General features: G+C 38.2%; 1 protein-coding gene across 1 annotated transcript in view; it reads left to right on the forward strand.

Annotated features, from left to right (window-relative positions):
• Positions 1-807: 807 nt before the first annotated feature.
• The window catches only part of FRK (fyn related Src family tyrosine kinase), a 45,483-nt gene continuing 27,844 nt past the window's right edge, over positions 808-18,446 (forward strand). The window contains exon 1 of the mRNA XM_054279041.1: positions 808-1,238. Within this exon, the coding sequence (XP_054135016.1) occupies positions 808-1,238 (431 nt within the window). The remainder of the gene's footprint in view (positions 1,239-18,446) is intronic.

Below are 18,446 nucleotides of genomic sequence, written 5' to 3' on the forward strand. Positions count from 1 at the left end.
ATAAGGAATGCCTTAAAATATATTGCTTTATTACTGTAAGCCATATATATTTGGTTTTCCTTGTAAAAAGTGCCCATCCCAGCTGAATAAAAAAATAAAATTCAAAAAAAAAGCGCCGTAGTGTTTGTTTGCAGGGCGGGTGCTTGGCAGGGAATGCACCTGGGCGTGAGTGAGGGCAGGAGCCACAGGTGCACTCCTGCCGAGGGCATCTGCCAGTCTCAGGGGAGCGAACTGCGAACCGAAACCAGCACAAACCGGGAGCTAAAGGAAATATTCATTCAAGCTGTCCACGTCAGACTGCTGAGGAAGCAGGCACGTCAGTTTGGTTAATCATTGCCAAGGCAGACATTCACCACTGATCACATGACCAGACCACATCTGAGATAAGAAAACACCCATCCCGAGCAGAAGGAATTGAAAAGCCTTCCTTGTTTACATGTTCTGGCTTTATTGTTTTGCTGTAACAGAAGAGGCTCACACTTTGTTCTCAGAGCTCAGCCCAGCACAGCTGATTTGTTGCTTTCCTTTTTCTGAAGAGGAAGTGAAAAATTCCCTCCATACCTGTGCTGGCACTTGAATGTTTAAGTTTCACTCCCTAACTGGGAGCCGTCTGTAATGAGCTCTCCGTGGGACCCAGAGAGAAGCTTCCAGCTGTGCCAAGAGCTGTTTCATTTTATGCCAAAGGAGAAGGGGGAGAAGAAGTCCGCAAAAAGCTAAGATGTGGATGGTGCAAAAATTGGTCTAAGAATCTTGCAACCAGAAAAATCAAAAGAAAAGCAGAAGCAGAGGAGGCAACAAAGTATCAAGATGGGAAACTTCTTCCGGAAGCACTGTCCCTGTTTGAAGCGTTACCTTCCCTGCTTATTCTGTGGGACAAATGGTGAACAGGAAGACAAAGGGGGCCAGGTCTTTGCCAACATTGCTGTGGTAAAACCTGACCTCCAAGCAGGACAGAAGGACTTAGAGAGTAAGATAAAAGAAAAACCTTTACCTCCACTGCCTGGCCAGGGGCTAGCAAACATTTGCAACTTTGTGGCTCTGTTCGATTATGATGCTCGCACTGAGGATGACTTGAGCTTCCGAGCTGGGGATAAGCTGGAAGTGCTGAAAGCATCCCATGAGGGATGGTGGTACGCCAGGCTCCTCCTGCCAGAGGGGTCAGTCTGTCCTGGCCGCAAGCTCATGGGCTACATCCCTGCCAACTACATTGCTGCTGACCAGAGCATCGAAGCTGAGCCGTGAGTAACCCATGTTGTGTGAAATGAAGCTCTTCTCTGTCACGTTAAATGGGTTTGGGACAGGTCGTGGCCTTTTCTTTTGCTGGGTACTATCCTGCCACACTCAGCCTCTGGTGGTCCTACAGATGGTAGCGCTAGTTGCCATGGACAAGGAAAAGACACTGTGGCCACAGGAAAATAAATTACTGAAGGCAGAGTGTGGAGGGTTTTTATTTTGTTTAAAATACTTTCCTTCTGTGATGTACACTAATCAGTTGTTTAAAAATCACCTGGAAAGATTTTTAAACCTAGTTACTGCTGTGTTGGTTCATTATTTTTATTTCTATAAAAGTGTGTATCAGATGATATCCAGAGAGTAGAAATATATGATCCCTGCTCTGAATATTTGTTCAGCTTAACCAGCTGCAAAGTTACCAGTTAATCAGTTAAAGCAAGCTACCTTTACACCTTTTCATCTTCTTCCAAATGATGGGTGAGTCCCTAGCAGATAAGTTTCAAATGGTTCCTTCTAGACTATGTGCATCTTCTCTGGAGGCAAATCTCTACTCTCAGGACAAAATTAACTGCAGCGAATACTGCAAAGGGCAAAAGTGGATGTAACAACAGACTACAGATGAAGTTATTAAATTTTCACAGAGTTTAATTATCCATCCCATCTTCTTCTGCCCCTTGTAAGCACGCCAGAACTTATTAAATATTCTGAAATAGACCAGGAATCTCACAGAATCAGTTACTTGGCTCCCTAGTAATGATGAGTAAGATCTGAATCAGCCTAGACTGTACAGTTACTTCTGTGTGTTGAAGTCAGAGTCAATGTTTTCTGAAATAGGTCTGATTGCAGTTCCAGAGGTGTATTTTGGAAAAAATTATCACTGTGTAAAGAAATGCCATAAGTGACATTCATTATTAGTCTCAGAATGAATGTTGACTTTAGAGGAATGGTGATGCAGCCTTTCAGTTAAATCTTATTTGGACCTGAAACATCATCTTCGACCTGATCTGCCCACTGTACTGCCACAGGCTAGAAAAATTGGCTCAGATATGATTATACTAGTCTTTTATCAGCTGCAGGATTTTTGCTGGAGGCATTTTAGGGCAACTCTAAGATTAATCTCTAACCTGAGGACCTTAATTTCCAGAGTTTGACCAGCTGCTTCTATTTCTGTATTCAGGCAGACAACATTTTCAATGGTCGTGTTCAAAAAATTTCTTCCAGCTGGAGAAATTAATCTGCAGGGAAGGCATTTTCTGAATCACTAGATAAATGGTGTTAGGCTCTAATTTAGCTCAGGTTGGCCTTTGCTCTCTTTCAAGAGCTAGTTTTCTTAGAAGTCATCAGATTTCTTCATGCTGTTAATACTTTGAAAGTAATTTTTCTCAGTTATACAACATCTCAGCTCCTCATGTCCTTATCTTTCTATATCTAGAGCTTCAAACACAAAGTTAAGTTTGCTGAAGTGCATTGTTGTGTAACCTCTGGTTTTTTATTTGTTACTGAATCAATTGTATTGTTTTTTACTTTTTTTATATACCTTTCTCCCTTAAAGACTAAGCTACAAGAAAAGTTTTTTCTCCATAGATTGTTAGAACACTGGAGAGGAAAATGGAGAGTTTTTCCAGCTTTCAGATGAAGTAATTTCTCCCAAATAAACTTTTTAATTCACAGCAAGATTAATGTGGCTTAGACATGTTGTCTTTTCTCAGATTTCTTTCTAAGTCACTTGGCTTTAGTGATCTTCACATAGGTACAAGCCTGTCAGCCCACACACATATAACAATAGACTAACTGAGGTCAGAAGGGACCTCTTGAAGAGTCATTTGACGAGTCATCCCAACTCAAACATGGCGAAATAAAACTAGACCTCTTTGCTTTGTTAGGCATTTCAGGTTGAGCTGTTCATCCTCAAGATGAGGATTTTTATTGCCTTTTATCAAATTGGAAGATCCCTTGCTACAATTTCCTCAAAGAATTCCCTTTCACCCACCCTGTGTAGTTTACAACTCAGTTATCCTAGTGAAACAGTAAGAACAAAAGTATTGATGGTTTAAAGAGCCACTATTTGTTTTCCCTAAAGATTGCAATTAGAAAAAAGCTTGTTCTAGTATCTCTTTTATTCAATTTAAAGATTAAATCATTCTCTCTACCCAACCTGAGTTTTATCTTCTCTCATCTCTCTATTTTGGTTTTAATTCCCTTTGGTGTTGGCGATTTTTTCAAGGCCATGAAATAGACAGTTGTGGAAATACGCAAAGTTTCTAATGCATCATTGCATCCTGTATGGCAGGATCCTTTGTGGTGCCAGCACAGAACTGACAAAGAATGGAAGGCTTACAGTCTTATGTTCACCTGCCATATATTTATACATGTTCACCTGCCAAAATATTTACCATTTATTTGCAGTGTGGTTTTTATGCTTGTAATATTTGCCAGGCACAGTCGATCAACAGTCTTTGACTTAATTGAATGCACATTTTGTAGCACCAGCCAGCTTCTGTGCATCTGCAGAGACAACAGGAATTTTATTTCCAGGTTGCATCTCCATCTCATTAGATAAAGAAACACTGGCTATTCTGTTCTGAGAAACAGACTTAATTCATGGTGTGACTCTTAGGAAGCTTGGGAAGAAAACCAGACTGATCACATTTTTTAGCAGCTGATTTCAGCATGTTTGTGTAGAAACTATTTTAAAAATTGCATTCATGTGCATGCATGGCTACTCCGTAAAGTCACTGAAACAAAGGAATAGAGAGGCATGAAAGGTTCTACAGTGAGAGATGACAGGGCCACTCCATAAATTTAGGCAATAAATGCTTGAGAGCTGCTTGCAGAGTAGTCAAATTCCTTTTGCTTATTATTTCAGTTTTGCCTGTGACCTTCAAGAGTATTAACAAGCAAATCTATCTGGCCCCCTTTTATCAACATATTGACATGGTCTTTCTTATAGAGACAGTGAGAGATCAGATAGTCCATCTGGCACTGTATTGTCATTGCTGGCAGAGAATAATGCTGGGTCATTGCTTGCTCTCAACAAGTGCTGCAGCAGACCAGTTTGTCTCCTTGCTGAGGTGTCTGTGAATTTTTATCAGGGAGAAAGGCATGCCTTTTTTTCTTACTTTTCCTTGGTAAGAAAGAGAATGAAGTAAAGCAAGAAGGAAAGTAAGAAACTTCTTTAGATAACTCCTTCTTTCTTTCTGGGTGTCTCTGACTGTCTGGTATGACTGAGGTAGAGCTGATAAGGTGGGTCAAGGTCAGGGGGAAAGGGCAGAAAGGATTTGCAGTATCTCATCTGGGAAAAAAAAAAATAAACACTATTCACAACAAAAGCAATTTTCATGTATCCTTGGCTATCTGAACTGAGACAGAATGAGATTTCTTTACTGTGTTGCTCTCCTTTGACTAAAGGTTATTGGTAGAAGTTGTATGTTACAATTGAAGGGGGCATTTTTAATAGTTTGCTAGTATAGTTATATTATATAATAGAACTAAATTATATCAGAATCAAACACTTCTTATTTGTACACAATTTCTTGCTAAGAAAAAAAATGTCATTTTGCTTCCTTCCTTTGGCTTAAGTGATCTCTTTGTAGGTGGCTGACTTGGATGAAATTAGTGGCAGTCTGTGTGAGTAGGGGAAAAAAAAGGTAAATCCATGGCTTGACTTCTGTCTGCTGCAACATTTCAGTCCAAGCATGTGCTGCACAAGATGAAATGCATCCAAGAAGTGCACACCTGCTACAGTGAAGTCTGTTTTGGACAGACTGGGGAAACAAGGCCTTTCATTTTTATATTTACCAGTAAAGCATCTTCTCCTTGCTGAGCTTTTCCAGCACCTGCTGTACTTCTTATACAAAAAACAACCTGTCAGGGGGAGAGGTCATGAAGGAATTGTGTTTAGTGTCTCTGGAGACAGGTGTGTTCTCCTGGCCTCACCTGCGGTAGGGGAGACAAGGCAGTTGGGGGGTGGAAGCATTAATCTGACAAACCATAGTCACATAGTGAGCTTTCTCTTCATGAGGAGATAAATCTGGTACCATGAAAACATTATTTTATATTACATCTGGCCGAAAGCAAACATAAACTATGCTAATGATATATTAACAACTGTGAGAGCATTTGGTGCTTTTCTTCTTTCTGTGTCACAGGTAGCAGTCAAAACCATGAGCCAGACAGATTTTTCATTTCTAAGGTAGTTTGAATGAGGTTGTATTTGCTTCATCCCATGAATTTGGAATGCTCTTCTTTCTGTGTTTAGACATATAACACTTGGAAAACAAAAAATGTTATTGGAGATAGAATCACATAATTTAATTTGCACTTCCAAAAAAGGATGATCAGAAAGAACGACTTGACAAATACCAAAATCTGAATTAAAAGACAGATCTTCTTGGCAAAGCGTGTGACCTTCCTGTCTCTGTGCTCCTTTTCTGTGTCTGTTATTCTGCACTACAAACAGGAGCCATAGTAACATATTCACCTGCTCTTGTGTTATTACTGCCAGTTGTTTAAACTAAACAAGAAAATGACATAGTGCAAATTGTTCTGGACAAGAAATACAGCTCAGCTCTGTAGTTAATTTAATGAAGCAAAATTAAAAGAATACACCTCGCTATTGGAGTAACGTGAATTCTAGTTTTGATAGAGGAAAGATGGATTGTTCTTGGAGGGGGGGTCTCCCCTGCTGTCCTGATGGACCTGTTGTCTGTTTATTGAAAGACAGTTCACAATCATAAAATCATAGAATCACTGAGGTTTAAAAAGACCTCTAAGAGTCCAACCATTAACCCAGCACCACTGTGTTTGCCACTGGCCCTAAGAGCCACATCCACATGCCTTTTGGGCACTTCCAGGGATGGTGATTCCACCACTTCCTCAGGAAGGTTGTTCCAGTGCTTGACAATCTTTTTCATGATTTTTTTTTTTAATAACAACTCGCTTCCTTGGCACAATTTTTCCTTTCTTCTTGTCTTTTATCTGGAGAAGACTGACTCCCACCTCACAACAATCTCCTTCCAGCTAGTTACAGAGAACAAGGTCACTCCTGACCCCTTTTTTATTTAGACTAAACAACCTCAACTCCCTCAGCTGCTGCTCCTCCTTGTGCTCCAGACCCTTCCTGAGCTTCATTGCCCTTCTCTGGACATGCTCCAGTGCCTCAGTGTCCTTCTTGTAATGAGAGAGTTCAAAACTGAACACAGGACTCACCAGGGCTGAGCACAGAGGGACAATCGTTGCCCTGGTCCTGCTGGCCACATCATTGCTGATACAGGCCATGGTGCCATTGGCCATCATTCATTCCATGTATTCTGTCCTGGCTCTGAACCAGGCCATGTTCATGCCAGCATTATTGACACAAGACTGCCGTGATGAGGGAAGCAAATCCATACAAATTCCTAGTAGATTGGGTCAAAGAAGATCATAGCAATTGCTTTTAACTTTTCTCAGTTTTGAAATTATTTATCTCTTATATCTTATGTGGGTATTTCCCAGCTGGCGGAAACTGAGCCCCAGACCTAATCAATGAAACCTCACCAGTCAATTCCACAGTGAGATTTTTAAACAACCAGCTGAAAGCAGAAGTGTCTAGTAGGTTATTTTTGTCAATCTCCATAGTTCCTTCACCTTCTGTTACCTGACTCAGCTTTAACTGTTTCATACATTGACTGAATTTCAGTTACTATATGAGAACAATAAAGCTTTCACTGGGCTGACTTGTTTTAGACTTCCTGCAAAGTCAGACTTTTGGGGTTTTGTTGGTTCACATGGGACATTTTTCAAAGTGGTATTTACAGTCAAAATGGGCTAGACGCTTTTTTAAAAGTGGAACCTTGGATTCTACTGAATACCTCAGAAAACTGAATGTAATCCATTGTGGTTTCTGTGTGCTCCCTCTCTCTTGCTCTCATAGCTCCTTATTGTGGAGCTACAAACTCCTGAGGACACCACCAGAATCACTACTAACCCTTGTACTGAAATAAATGAACTTGTAAAAATTGTTCATTGCTAAATGACTGCACAAAGTTCTAGTAGTTTGTTTGCACATTCTTGGAACCTGCCAAGTACAAAAGTCATTCTTACATTTTTTTTGGTAGAAAAGGTGTCTATCACCAAAATATACATTTAGTATAAAACATTGAAAAGCCAATATGTAAAATTCATATTTTCTTTCAATTGATTTACTTTATCCATGAAAGGGGAGGAGGTGTGATTTGTGTGTTCATAAATGTGTACACACACACAATATAGAGAAAGTTTATAAGACTGATATTTTTAAGATCATGCAATACAGCCCTGTGAGATGAGGTGTGTATTGCTAAGCTAGATCATGGTTTTGATATTTTTTGACTTGGGAGTGCCTTTTTTGCATTTAAACAATTAAATACTGCAAAAAGACCATTAAATTAATTATTTAACTTCTTTAATGATGGTTAATCATTCCAGTGCTGCCTTCAAGCACTTATCAAACTTTGACTTAATTTCTCCTTATTTCTTAAATATTCAAAGGCTATACTGAACACAGAAGTAAATGTTTTACCAAACTGTAAAATGACACATTTTTTCAAGTGCTAGCAATATTTATACATCCATGTGCATATCCACACTCAGAAAATGTGTCTCTGCTCAGAAAAGTGAAAGAGTTATGGCATTGTACATGAGCAGTTCATGAAAACTTGCCTAACTAAGGTCACCCATTTTCTGGCAATGTGGTTTTCTAAATATATATGTCTTTATCTATTCAAATTTTGAGAAATGTCTTGAAGACAAGAAACCTTGTCTTTATTCGGAATTAGTGTGTTATATATTATAATCATTAGCTACTAGTTTTCATTACACTATTATGAAGAATATGGCAATGAATCATGTGAACACCAAAAAAAATGTCCTTAAAACACATCCTGCAAACACAGCTAGTTAGCTTTCCCTAGGGCTTCGTGGCCTTTACAGTGCCTCTTACAGAAAAAAGAAAAAAAAAAAAAAGCCACACACTGGTCATAACAACTTGATAGTCCTGTTTGGTGGGGGTTTTTTCCTGACTCAGTAGGAATAAACATTGTGCATGCTAGCATAGATTAGCTATGTTTGAGCAATGTTGTTGGCAAAAACATTTTCCAGGTATTGTACAATGTTTCCTCAATAACTGTCTTTGATGGCTCTCTGCCCAGGACAATACAGAGCTCTGCATAGCTGAGTGATCTCTGAGCAGGTTTAGAACTGGGAAATAGCAACCAACAGTTCAGCCAGGCTAAGAAATCCTAAAGCTGGGCTCATTTTAAACAAACTAGGTCAGGTATCTCTGTGAAGAATTATTGTTATGTGAAAAGCACTGTTGGTTATAGAAGACTTTCTTTGTGTAAGATTCTATCTGTACTGAAGAGATTAAGACATAAAAACATAAGAGATACCCAACAAGGTCAAACCAAGGGCTTTCTCTAGCCCCGTTGCTTTCAGAAAGGATTGTCTGAAAAGTGCACAAGCCCATCTACTTTCTTTGGTCTCTTACCTTTGTACTTCACCACTGGCTGGAACTGTTGTATAAGCAAAGTCAAGGGAACATCACTGCCACGTCTAATTACAGACCTATTGTCAGTCTGCTTAGCAGAACCATAGGTGTTGACACTGCACAACTCTTTTTTTCTGTTGGCGGGCAAGGACCAAGCTATTAGGACAAAAAAACTACCTCACAAAAAGCCCCCTCATCCTTGTAGAAAGTTTTATATTTCTAAACAAGTGTTTGGCTTTTTTTTTTTTTTCTAGATTGTTGATTGCTTGGTCATGAGTGACACAAACAAAAGACATGCTGAAAATAAATAGGCACAGAAGGAAATGGTAGCATTGCACAGGTCCCTGTGACATTCAGGGACTGCTCCTTTACAGATCTCACCTGTCTGCCCCATCTACACTAATGCCTCTAAGTCAACCCAGGCTGCAGCCATCAATGACTTCACCCTCACAGATTTATCCGTCCATTGTTTTGCTCCCTACCAAAGATGCAGGGCTAAACCCAGAATATGCACTGTTATTATTCTGAAGACATTATGTTTCAACATGAGGCTGTAACAGACACTGCAAAGATTTTGATACTGAGCGACTTTCCAGTGGCATAGTTTAGATAATACAAAATTTACCTGCACTTTAATTTTAAAAGAGGTTAGGAGAGAAAATATGATTCATCAGACTCAGATGCTTTTCTGTAGTAAAATGTTTTTTTCTTTTTCTTGTTTTATGTTTGTTTTGCTCTTTTTCTTGTTTCTTGTCCTTTGTTCTTGTTCTGTTCTTTTTTTGTTTTGTTTTTTTGCTATGCAAGCAAGGTATGCATAGAGAATATAATTTATTGGATTATATTTTTAAAAAAGGACAAAATATTATTACATATTTACTATTCTGTGTAAGAGGAAAAGTAAATTTTCATTTATTTTTTAAACAATAATATATATGATATATTTGAAGGGCCTTCTTTTGTTAAAACTAAAAATAAGAGATTAAACTTCTTTACATAAGAAGTTTGTCCTTCATCAGAATTTTCTTAAATGTTGACATGCAGGTTTTCAATTCATATCTGTGTAAAGAAAACCATGAGTGCTATAAGCAATTAGAATGGAAATTTACAACTTTGCATTTCTCCAGACAGGCTTAGAAATCATCTGGAAATAGATTTTTAGAAGATCAAATAATTGATAGTGAAAAAGTATTCCTTTTCCCTATCACTTAAACCACACAGAAATACATACTTTTTTCATGCTGGTACACTAATCTTAATCAATAAAAACTGGAAAAACAAAGCAGTGATTTAAGTGATAAGTGATAGCTCCATAAAGGATTGCACTAATTGACATTCCACTACTTTTGTGCAGAGTACTCTATAACACTGTACATTATAAATTTATCTGCAGTAATGTCAGTAAGAATTTTTCCTTAGTCTTCTCTAAATAAATTAGATATATTTTTAACTTAATTAATTTTTTTCCTGTATTTATAGAATAAAAATTTTGCAGCACAGCTTTTTAAATCTCACCATAAAAGAAGAGAAAAAAGGAGATTTAAGACTCACATGTGGGAATGAATATGTACCATAAATTTCAGAAATGTTGAGAACTCACCAGCCCCAGTTTTCCTTTTGAAATTACTGATTTTTTCAGTTAGTGGAAGTTTCTGTAAGGGAAGTTTCTGTAAGACAGAAGGAGTCTTTGCTCCTCCAAGAGTGTGTAGTGAAGGGAGCCATACACAAGAACATGCAGACAAACCTGAGGAGCACACGAGGAGGGTGGTGGTGAAGAGGAGGAGTTGCTCAGTTGACCGACAGAGAATGGCATGTGCAGTGTGGGAACATTTCTTTTTCAGGATTATCTGAGGACCTTGCCCACAAGGAAAGGGAGGGAGACAAACACACAGACAGCAAAACTGACAAGTTAATGTTAACAAAGACAATAACCAGAAATAAACTCAGTCACGCTAGCTGATGAGCTAGCCAGAAATGACAGGCAAGCTCAGATTATGCGAATGATAAAGATGTAAACCTGGGGGTTCATGATGTTGTTCTAGAATAACAACTTGATTATAATAATAAGATAATTATTAGTTTTCTGAAAATGTGCAAGGAAAGAAAAGAGAAAATGAGATCTTGTTATTACAGAGCTAAAATGCTTGAAAAATCACCCAGAGATTTCCTGTGATGCCAATATAAATCTTACATGGTGTTGTAATCTCTTGCAAAAGAAATCTGTAAGGGTCTTGGTCTGATAATACACAACTGATGTGGAGTTTCATGTGCTCCAGCTTTACTTATGGAAGTCAAAAGTATCATTGTTGTGTCACCCTTCCCATCTGTCACCCTGAAAAGGTTAGTCTGGAAGGTGGAAGACCCTTTATTTAAGTAATTTGTCCCCCCATGAAAGAACCATTCTGTCCTTTGGCTTAGAGTCACCTGAGGATGCCAGAGTGCACAGTTTCTTTATGAATCCCTCTTGGGACAGAGTGTCCTGGTTGTCCTCCACTGAAAGCTGACCTGGCAGAGGACACAAGTCCCCCAGACTGCTGGCAATAGTCTGAGGTGTGAACCCAACTCCAAGAGAGAGCTCTCCACAAAATGGATGAAGATGTCTGCTCTGCCACCAGTGTCTTGGGCAGGCACGGGGCTATTTGTTTCTCAGGGTTTCTGTATTATTCCTGTACTGAGTTTCTCTGTATGAAAAGAAAATAATTTCTCTGGAAGGATTTTCTCCAGAAAATCAATTGAGGGCTTTTGGAAGCTGGAATGGTTTAAGTGAATGTATGATTGAAAATTTTCTTGTCTATTTGAGTTTCCCATGGTGTTAAATCAATTCATGTTATTTGTGTTCTCTGTACCATGTTAACATTAAGGCTACCTCAAGATTTCCACTTTGTTCCTTGGTTACAAACAGCAGAGTTATTGCTACTTTTACAGCATATTATATCAGTGTGGAAGTACAAATGTATACAGGTACTACTAACATTGGTGCAAGATTTTACAATGCTATTTGAGAGACTCTATGCAGCAGAAATAGGGTCTCAAGAATGCATTTTAAGTTTGGGGTTTTTTTTAAAGAGGTGATTATATGGCTGTATTTCACACCCCAAATCCTAAAGCAATGGATGTTAGACAGTGGTAGCCTTTCATTGACTCCAAATGCAAGTCGTTGTTTCAGAACAAGCCTTAAATGCAACGGAACACTTTTTCAGGTGCAAAACTACAACAGAGAATAAACATTGACAATTGACTTTAATCTCTTAAATATGACTTGTGCAACTAAAACAACACAAAAAGCAATATGATATCACTTTCACCTACTGTTTGTTTTCTCATACAGAAGAACTTCAGAGTAGATTAAATAATACAGCATGCAGGTGACTAACATTGTGGAGAATGAATACAATATTAATGAATATTAATATTCATTAATATATAATGAATTAATGAATACAAATGTTAAAATTAATTACACAATAGCCAAACAGGGAGTCAAAAAATGAGATAAATTTATGGATATTTCCAAAATTTAATGCTATTACATTGTGATTTCTTTTCTGTTGTGCAGTGAACCCAGTATTGGGTGAGCTGTGCTAAATTACATAGCTCATGCCTTTGGCCTTATTATATTATTTCTACAGGAGAAACAGTCACTTCCAGTCATTATTGAGTGCAAGAGTAGCCGAAGGTACAATGATTTGTCATCCTGCAGCAGACTCGAAGCAAGTCAATTTCCACGTTTGCAGTGTGGTCAGCTGCCATTATCAACCACTGAAAAGTGAATGTAGTATTATTCATAATCCCTTACAACAGGTGACAGTACAGTCATGGTCCACCGTGTCCTTGCAGGAAAGGTTTACACACAAAATGTCACAGATTTTAAGACTAATACACAAGTAATCTTGGTGTTTGTGTTGGAAGATAGTAAATTTGCTTTAGACTGGAAGAGGAAATGCCTGCCATTGTGATGGGTTTAAACCAACTTGCTCACTATTGAATTGTTCCTTACCTAAACAATCCCACACAGTTGCTTTATTGTAAAAGCCTGTGGAGCCCTGACAGACCCTTTATTTAGGGTGCTCTATTTAGGATCCTTTATTTAGGGCACAGCTCATTATTTATTATGCTGAAAACAGTGGTGCAACACAAAACAAAGATATTTCTTGGACCAAAACGAAGGGGATGGGCTTTAGGGGCTCAGAGTCCTTTTTGACACATCTGTTGCCCTCTTCACATGAGAAAGTAATCTCCTGCAGTTTCTTCATCTCTGCCCCAGTGATTTGTTAGTGGAGCCTGGGGCTCCTTTTGTGTCTCAGATACACATAAGGTCAGTCTGCCAGGGTATGTGAGAGTTTTACTTTTACAGCCGCTGGGATTGTGTGGAGTAAGCTACTGTTCAGTGTTACAGTTCAGTTGTCAGTGATTAGTAAGTTGAAACCATCTGTTTTTAAAGGCCCTACACAATTAAAGTGTGGCAAATCTGCTCCTTCAGTCTAGAAGTATAAAGACTTTTTCTGGCAATAACCTTCATCTTGCTACAAAGAAATGCTAGCAAAAGTAATGTCTAATGTTGGTGGTAGGTTTAGAGACATCCAGTCTCCAAAATATAACCTCTGTTTATAAATGTTACAATATTTAATCATCTATGCACACTGTAAATTCCAGCAAGATAGTGACTATAATATATTAGAAACATAGGTTTAAATTGCCTTGTTTTAGCTAAAGGTCCCCTTTCACATGGATGAATGTATCACTTGTGTTCTAGTGAACATATTCATTTTCAAATATGAATGGGACGAGAGAAAGGAAAAATGTCTCCTTCCACCTGGAAGAGAGAAGCAAAGAATTCATTTTAGCTTTGTATGAAATCAAAATATGCCCTGAAATAATGTGAAGAGTATTGCTTGGTTTTGTCTTGTGTTCAGATAATGTAATCATTTCTGAACAAAATTAAAAGGAAAAAAAAGTGTAATATTTTGTTGGAACTTCTATTTGAAAATAGAAACAAGAAGCCTTTACATTTTAAAATTATTCAAATGCAGTACTTTCTCAAATTAAACTATAGTATTTTGTTTAGAAAATAGATAGAGAAGTACAATTTAATTCTCTTTTCCTTTTTGCTTCTATGCCTCTTCTCATATCTCCTCTTGTATTCTGCTATTTCCCCAATAAAAATCTCTCAAGTCTAACATAAATGTAGTGTTTCTGGAAAAACACCAACCAGTCAGCTATATCTGCTGACAAGAACACTAAGAAAACGTTATCCAAAAGCCAAGAGCAAAATGGGATCTGTTATTTTCCAAAACTGCATTTCACACTGTAATGGTTATTCAAAGAAAAATCGCAATGTTGATCTCAAAGTGTGGAAAATACAGCAAAACTTAGAGCGTTTTACGACAGACAGTCACTTTCAAACATACAGACTTTTAAAAACATAAACCAGAGTTGCTCTGTTGCTTTGATAGATCTCTGCTGCTTATGTGGTGTAGAAATGAGCCTTTTTTTTACACAACTATTTTATATACATCTATTCACATGTCCTGGGCTTTCTCTGCGGAAAGAAAAACAAACTTATTCTATCCACTGTGAAAAGATTCAGAAGCTCCAAGTCCCACACAGAATGCACACAAGAGTCTTCATTTTAGTTTGTGATAAGTTATTCAACAGCAGGGTTCTGGGCAATGTGCGTGACTCAGTTCTTTCCGTATGAAGCAAATTCATTGTAGGTGCCAAAGGTTAGGTGTGATGCCTGACATAACTGTTCCTGAAAACCAGAATTTCTGGTTTTACTTGGAGGGAATTAGATTCTTATTGAGGTAAATAAGTAATCAGAATTGTGCTGAGTCACTGTACCATAAACAGTTTAAATGTTTTTTTATTTCAATTCCAAGTCAGGCGCTCTCTGCAATGTGTTAAGATCTCAGATGATTTACTTATTAGACAGAGAAAAGTTTTGGTATATTAATGTTTTTTAACAACCTCTCCTGACTCACTTTTTCCTGATAGTACTTTGGTGAATGAGATTTAAAGAAATGACTCCTAGAGAATAAATACATGATGAAAACTAATGTCAAATTATTCTTTTGGCAAGTACAAAAAAGAGTGGTGTGATGAACTAAGAAAGTGACAGAGAAAATATCTGTGTAGAGCAATCCTCACAGTGAGAGTTAGTCTGTGAAATTGTTTCAAGAGATATTCTGTAAAGTTGTTTTCCCAGGTAGGACTGGAATGGCTGCCAAAGGCCAGGCTCCCTGTGGGAGCAGGGTAAGATGAAAACCAGCATTTGCTGAACAGTGCAGCAGCTCAGCAGCAGGCTATAGCCCTTGGGCACTGAATGCAGTCCTCAGCTTCGTCTCTTTTCTCATCAGTGCCTACTAACTCTGACTTTCTTCTCTCAATCTACCCACTTGCTAATTCTATGGTTCTCTCAGCTTTGAATTTCTACTGTCCTGTTTTCTCCCTTCCTCCTGTAACGTCCTGTGACTTCCTTTACCATTAACTTTAAATTACTTTCTTGTAAATTTTGTCCTTCCATGTATCCTTCAGTACCTGAAAGTAAATGACAGTGAGGAACAGACAGAATTAAAAATTATCCCAGGCATGCCTGTAGAAAGAAGTGAGGAGGAAGGGCTCTGTCTGAAAACCAATCTTAGGTTTTCTGGATTCTGCCCAAATAAAGTCTGCAAGCCCTAGAGAAATCCCCGGATTTCCACTGTTTATATTCTCAGGCCATTTATAGGAAGGTTTGTGTTTTTGAAAATGCTCTTGAAAGGAATCTTGCCAGCAAGTGTTCATCTTTATGGTTTATCCAGACTAAAGATTTTTCTGTTTTTTGTTGGTTTTGTCTCATATGTTTTGGAGATTTTTGGTTTTGCTGTTGTTTTGTGGGAGTTCTTTGTTGTTTGTTTTGTTTTGGTTTGTTTGTTTGTTTTGGTTTGTTTTTTTCCCTGGAAACTGTCATCAGGTTCACTGTAGGCTATACAGGGAAAAATTGAATCAGCCAGCACTCATCTCCCACTCTCTCCTTCATGCATACACCTCACCATTTGTAAAGCACATGTTTTTCTTACGTGTGGTACACCTGGAAGGCTTTCATCTATGCAGTGATATTTCCTAATTTCTTGAAAAAGCGGCTCTTGAGGCAATGCTATTACTTCATTAGTCTTATAATTAAAACAGCCTAATATTTTCTATCAGAAGAGTTTGTTTAGTTGCTTTTAAATTTCCAGGCTTGACCTGATTGTGTATGAATTTTCCAGAATTGATACCAGGCACTGATGAGGCACAGGGTGCCTCTTCCTTTGCCTGAAAGCAAAAAATGTGGCTCAGAACAATACAAGAAATCTTTTGTTCATGTGCGTTGGAGAAAGGGCTTGATATTTAGTAGGGAAGATTGGTGCACTAAAAGTGTGTGCTTTTTTGCAATCTAAAAAAACTTTGCGTCAATATAACCAAGGCCTTGAAAATAAAATTATATTTTATATGTAGTAACTGAACTTATTATTAAAATTTGATTATTTCATTCTCTATTTTTAATATTTTGGGAAAACCCAAAAGTGCCAGGAGTCTTCCTGTCAGCATAGAGAGGACTTGCTGGTGGCTCCCTTGGTAAAACTCTGCCCCTTTTTCTGCACTATTCTTTACCCACAACAGACTGCAAACCTGGCATGGATTAAAAGCTGGTTCAGCAGCCTTCTTTGTCCTGCATGGATGAAAGCAGAGAAGAGTGGTGCACACAAGCCTGTTCAGGTTTCCATGTGCTGAGTAAGGCCAGTGGTCACAGGGTGGTCATATGATGAAAGTAATTGAATAAGACCCTGGAGGATCCCTCTGTCTCTGTCTCTTTAGCTTTCCATTCATCTCTCCTTGTCTTCTGTGGCACAGAAGTTAGCATCTATTGCTGTCCAAATAACTGTTAAATTGTGCAAATGTTAAATTCCTGAAAGGCAGGCCCTGGACTTTTCAAGTTGGACATCCAAAATTAGTGGAAAGTACTCACAGTATTTTCATATTGCTTTAGTCCCTTTCTGGGCTGTTTCTCCACTGCAGAAAGTCTATTACAAGGAAAAGAGCCACAAAAAGAATTTAATGAATATTTGTAGAGCATTTGGATATTACAGTAATGAACACTGTAATAGAGGCTGCTAGGAAAGAAGCCATTCATGTAATTTTGTAACTGGCATGGAGAGCAGATGCTAAACAATGTAAATTGTTTAAAACAGTAAATGAACTCTATGCAATGACAAAAAAAAATAGATGGTAACTATTCAGTAGGCAGCATTCATATTAATACTGTAGGGAGCACTGGATATGACCATGTAATTAAAGATGGTATCACAGTGGATCTTCTGAAAATGGCTGAGTGGATGCCATGAAAGCAATATTAATATTGTCATCTCCTAACTTTGAAGTACTTCAGTGTGCAGTTACAGCTTTCTATGACATTAGATTTTGAGGCATCTAAAATGTAAACTTCATATGCTGATGGAGATTTTCTATATTTGTTTTAGCTCTTACACAAGCTTTCTTCATTCCAGAAGCTGGGATATATGTGGTTTCAGTATAGAGAGTATCTGGTGCTTTTTTTTGTTTTGTTTTCACCCAAGAATTTTGCTCTAAATGCAGTAATTCTTTGCTTTTCTCCATCAAAGAAGCCTGTTCTCTTCAGCCTAGTAGTACAGACACTGTTAATACACTTGAGTTAATCTTCTGGAGGGCCAGATAACCTTTTTGTCAGCACCATTTGTTCCCTAATGGAGACTTCTGGTTGAGAACTACAGGAATCTCAACAAACCCTCTCAGCTGTTGACATTTAGCAGACTCAAGAGACTTACCCCAACATGAGAAAGTAAGTCCCAGTTGTAAGCACTTTTGAAAAGCGAGAAGCAAGATGTCCTTATGCCACAAAGTGCTGATCCAGGATAGGATTGTGTTATTCATTTCAACATCTTCAATAAATTTGGAAAATAAATCTTAAGTGACTTATTTGCTATTATTCATTCTGTTTCTCCTTGCTATTTTTCAGCATTTTTTCCCCTTTCCTTCTTCTTCATTGCTGTTGTAATGATCACAGCTTCTATGTGTGGTTGTACCTTACTGCTGACTCAGCCCTCAGGGCTTTTGCTCTTAAGTGAATATTAACAAAATTAGGAGTATGTCATAGACCTCTGCTTTTAGTCTTATCTTACCTCCAATGTCCTGCAACTTGAATGAAAAACTGAAATAATCTCCCCATATCCCAGCTACAGCTACTTATTAAAGGAAATTCAGTGACTTCAGATATGACATTGTAGAGTTAATTCTGACTTTTCTCCTGCACATATTAAATCTAAATAATGGTAAAAGTGGGAAACTGGTGAGCCTTAAAGGAAATGGGTGAAATACTTCTGCATCATTTTCTCTGCTGGTTTTCAGTGGGAATAACAAAAGAGCATTGATGAATCTGCTGAGATTTCCAAGAAAGTTAAAGATTGCAGATGTTATTTCAGGGTCAGTGTTTAGCTTGGTTGTGAGCATCTTACCCACATCACCCGGGGAGTGACATCTCCAAAGAAATATTTTGTCTGGCCCATGAGTGGAGTGCTTTGGCTAAGGCTTAGCACACACCTTATGTAAGAGTCAGGATTTAGCATGTTAGTGGTTTAGGAGAGACCAAGAAGTGAGGTAGAATGTAGGGAGATGTGGGGTCTGTGAAAGGGGTTTCCAAGGAATGGCAGGCTGCCAA

Source organism: Melozone crissalis, unplaced genomic scaffold (genome assembly GCF_028551555.1).
Source record: "Melozone crissalis strain CALT ecotype California unplaced genomic scaffold, PUWL_Pcris_2 ptg000027l_1, whole genome shotgun sequence".
In the NCBI taxonomy this organism is placed as follows: Eukaryota; Metazoa; Chordata; class Aves; order Passeriformes; family Passerellidae; genus Melozone; species Melozone crissalis.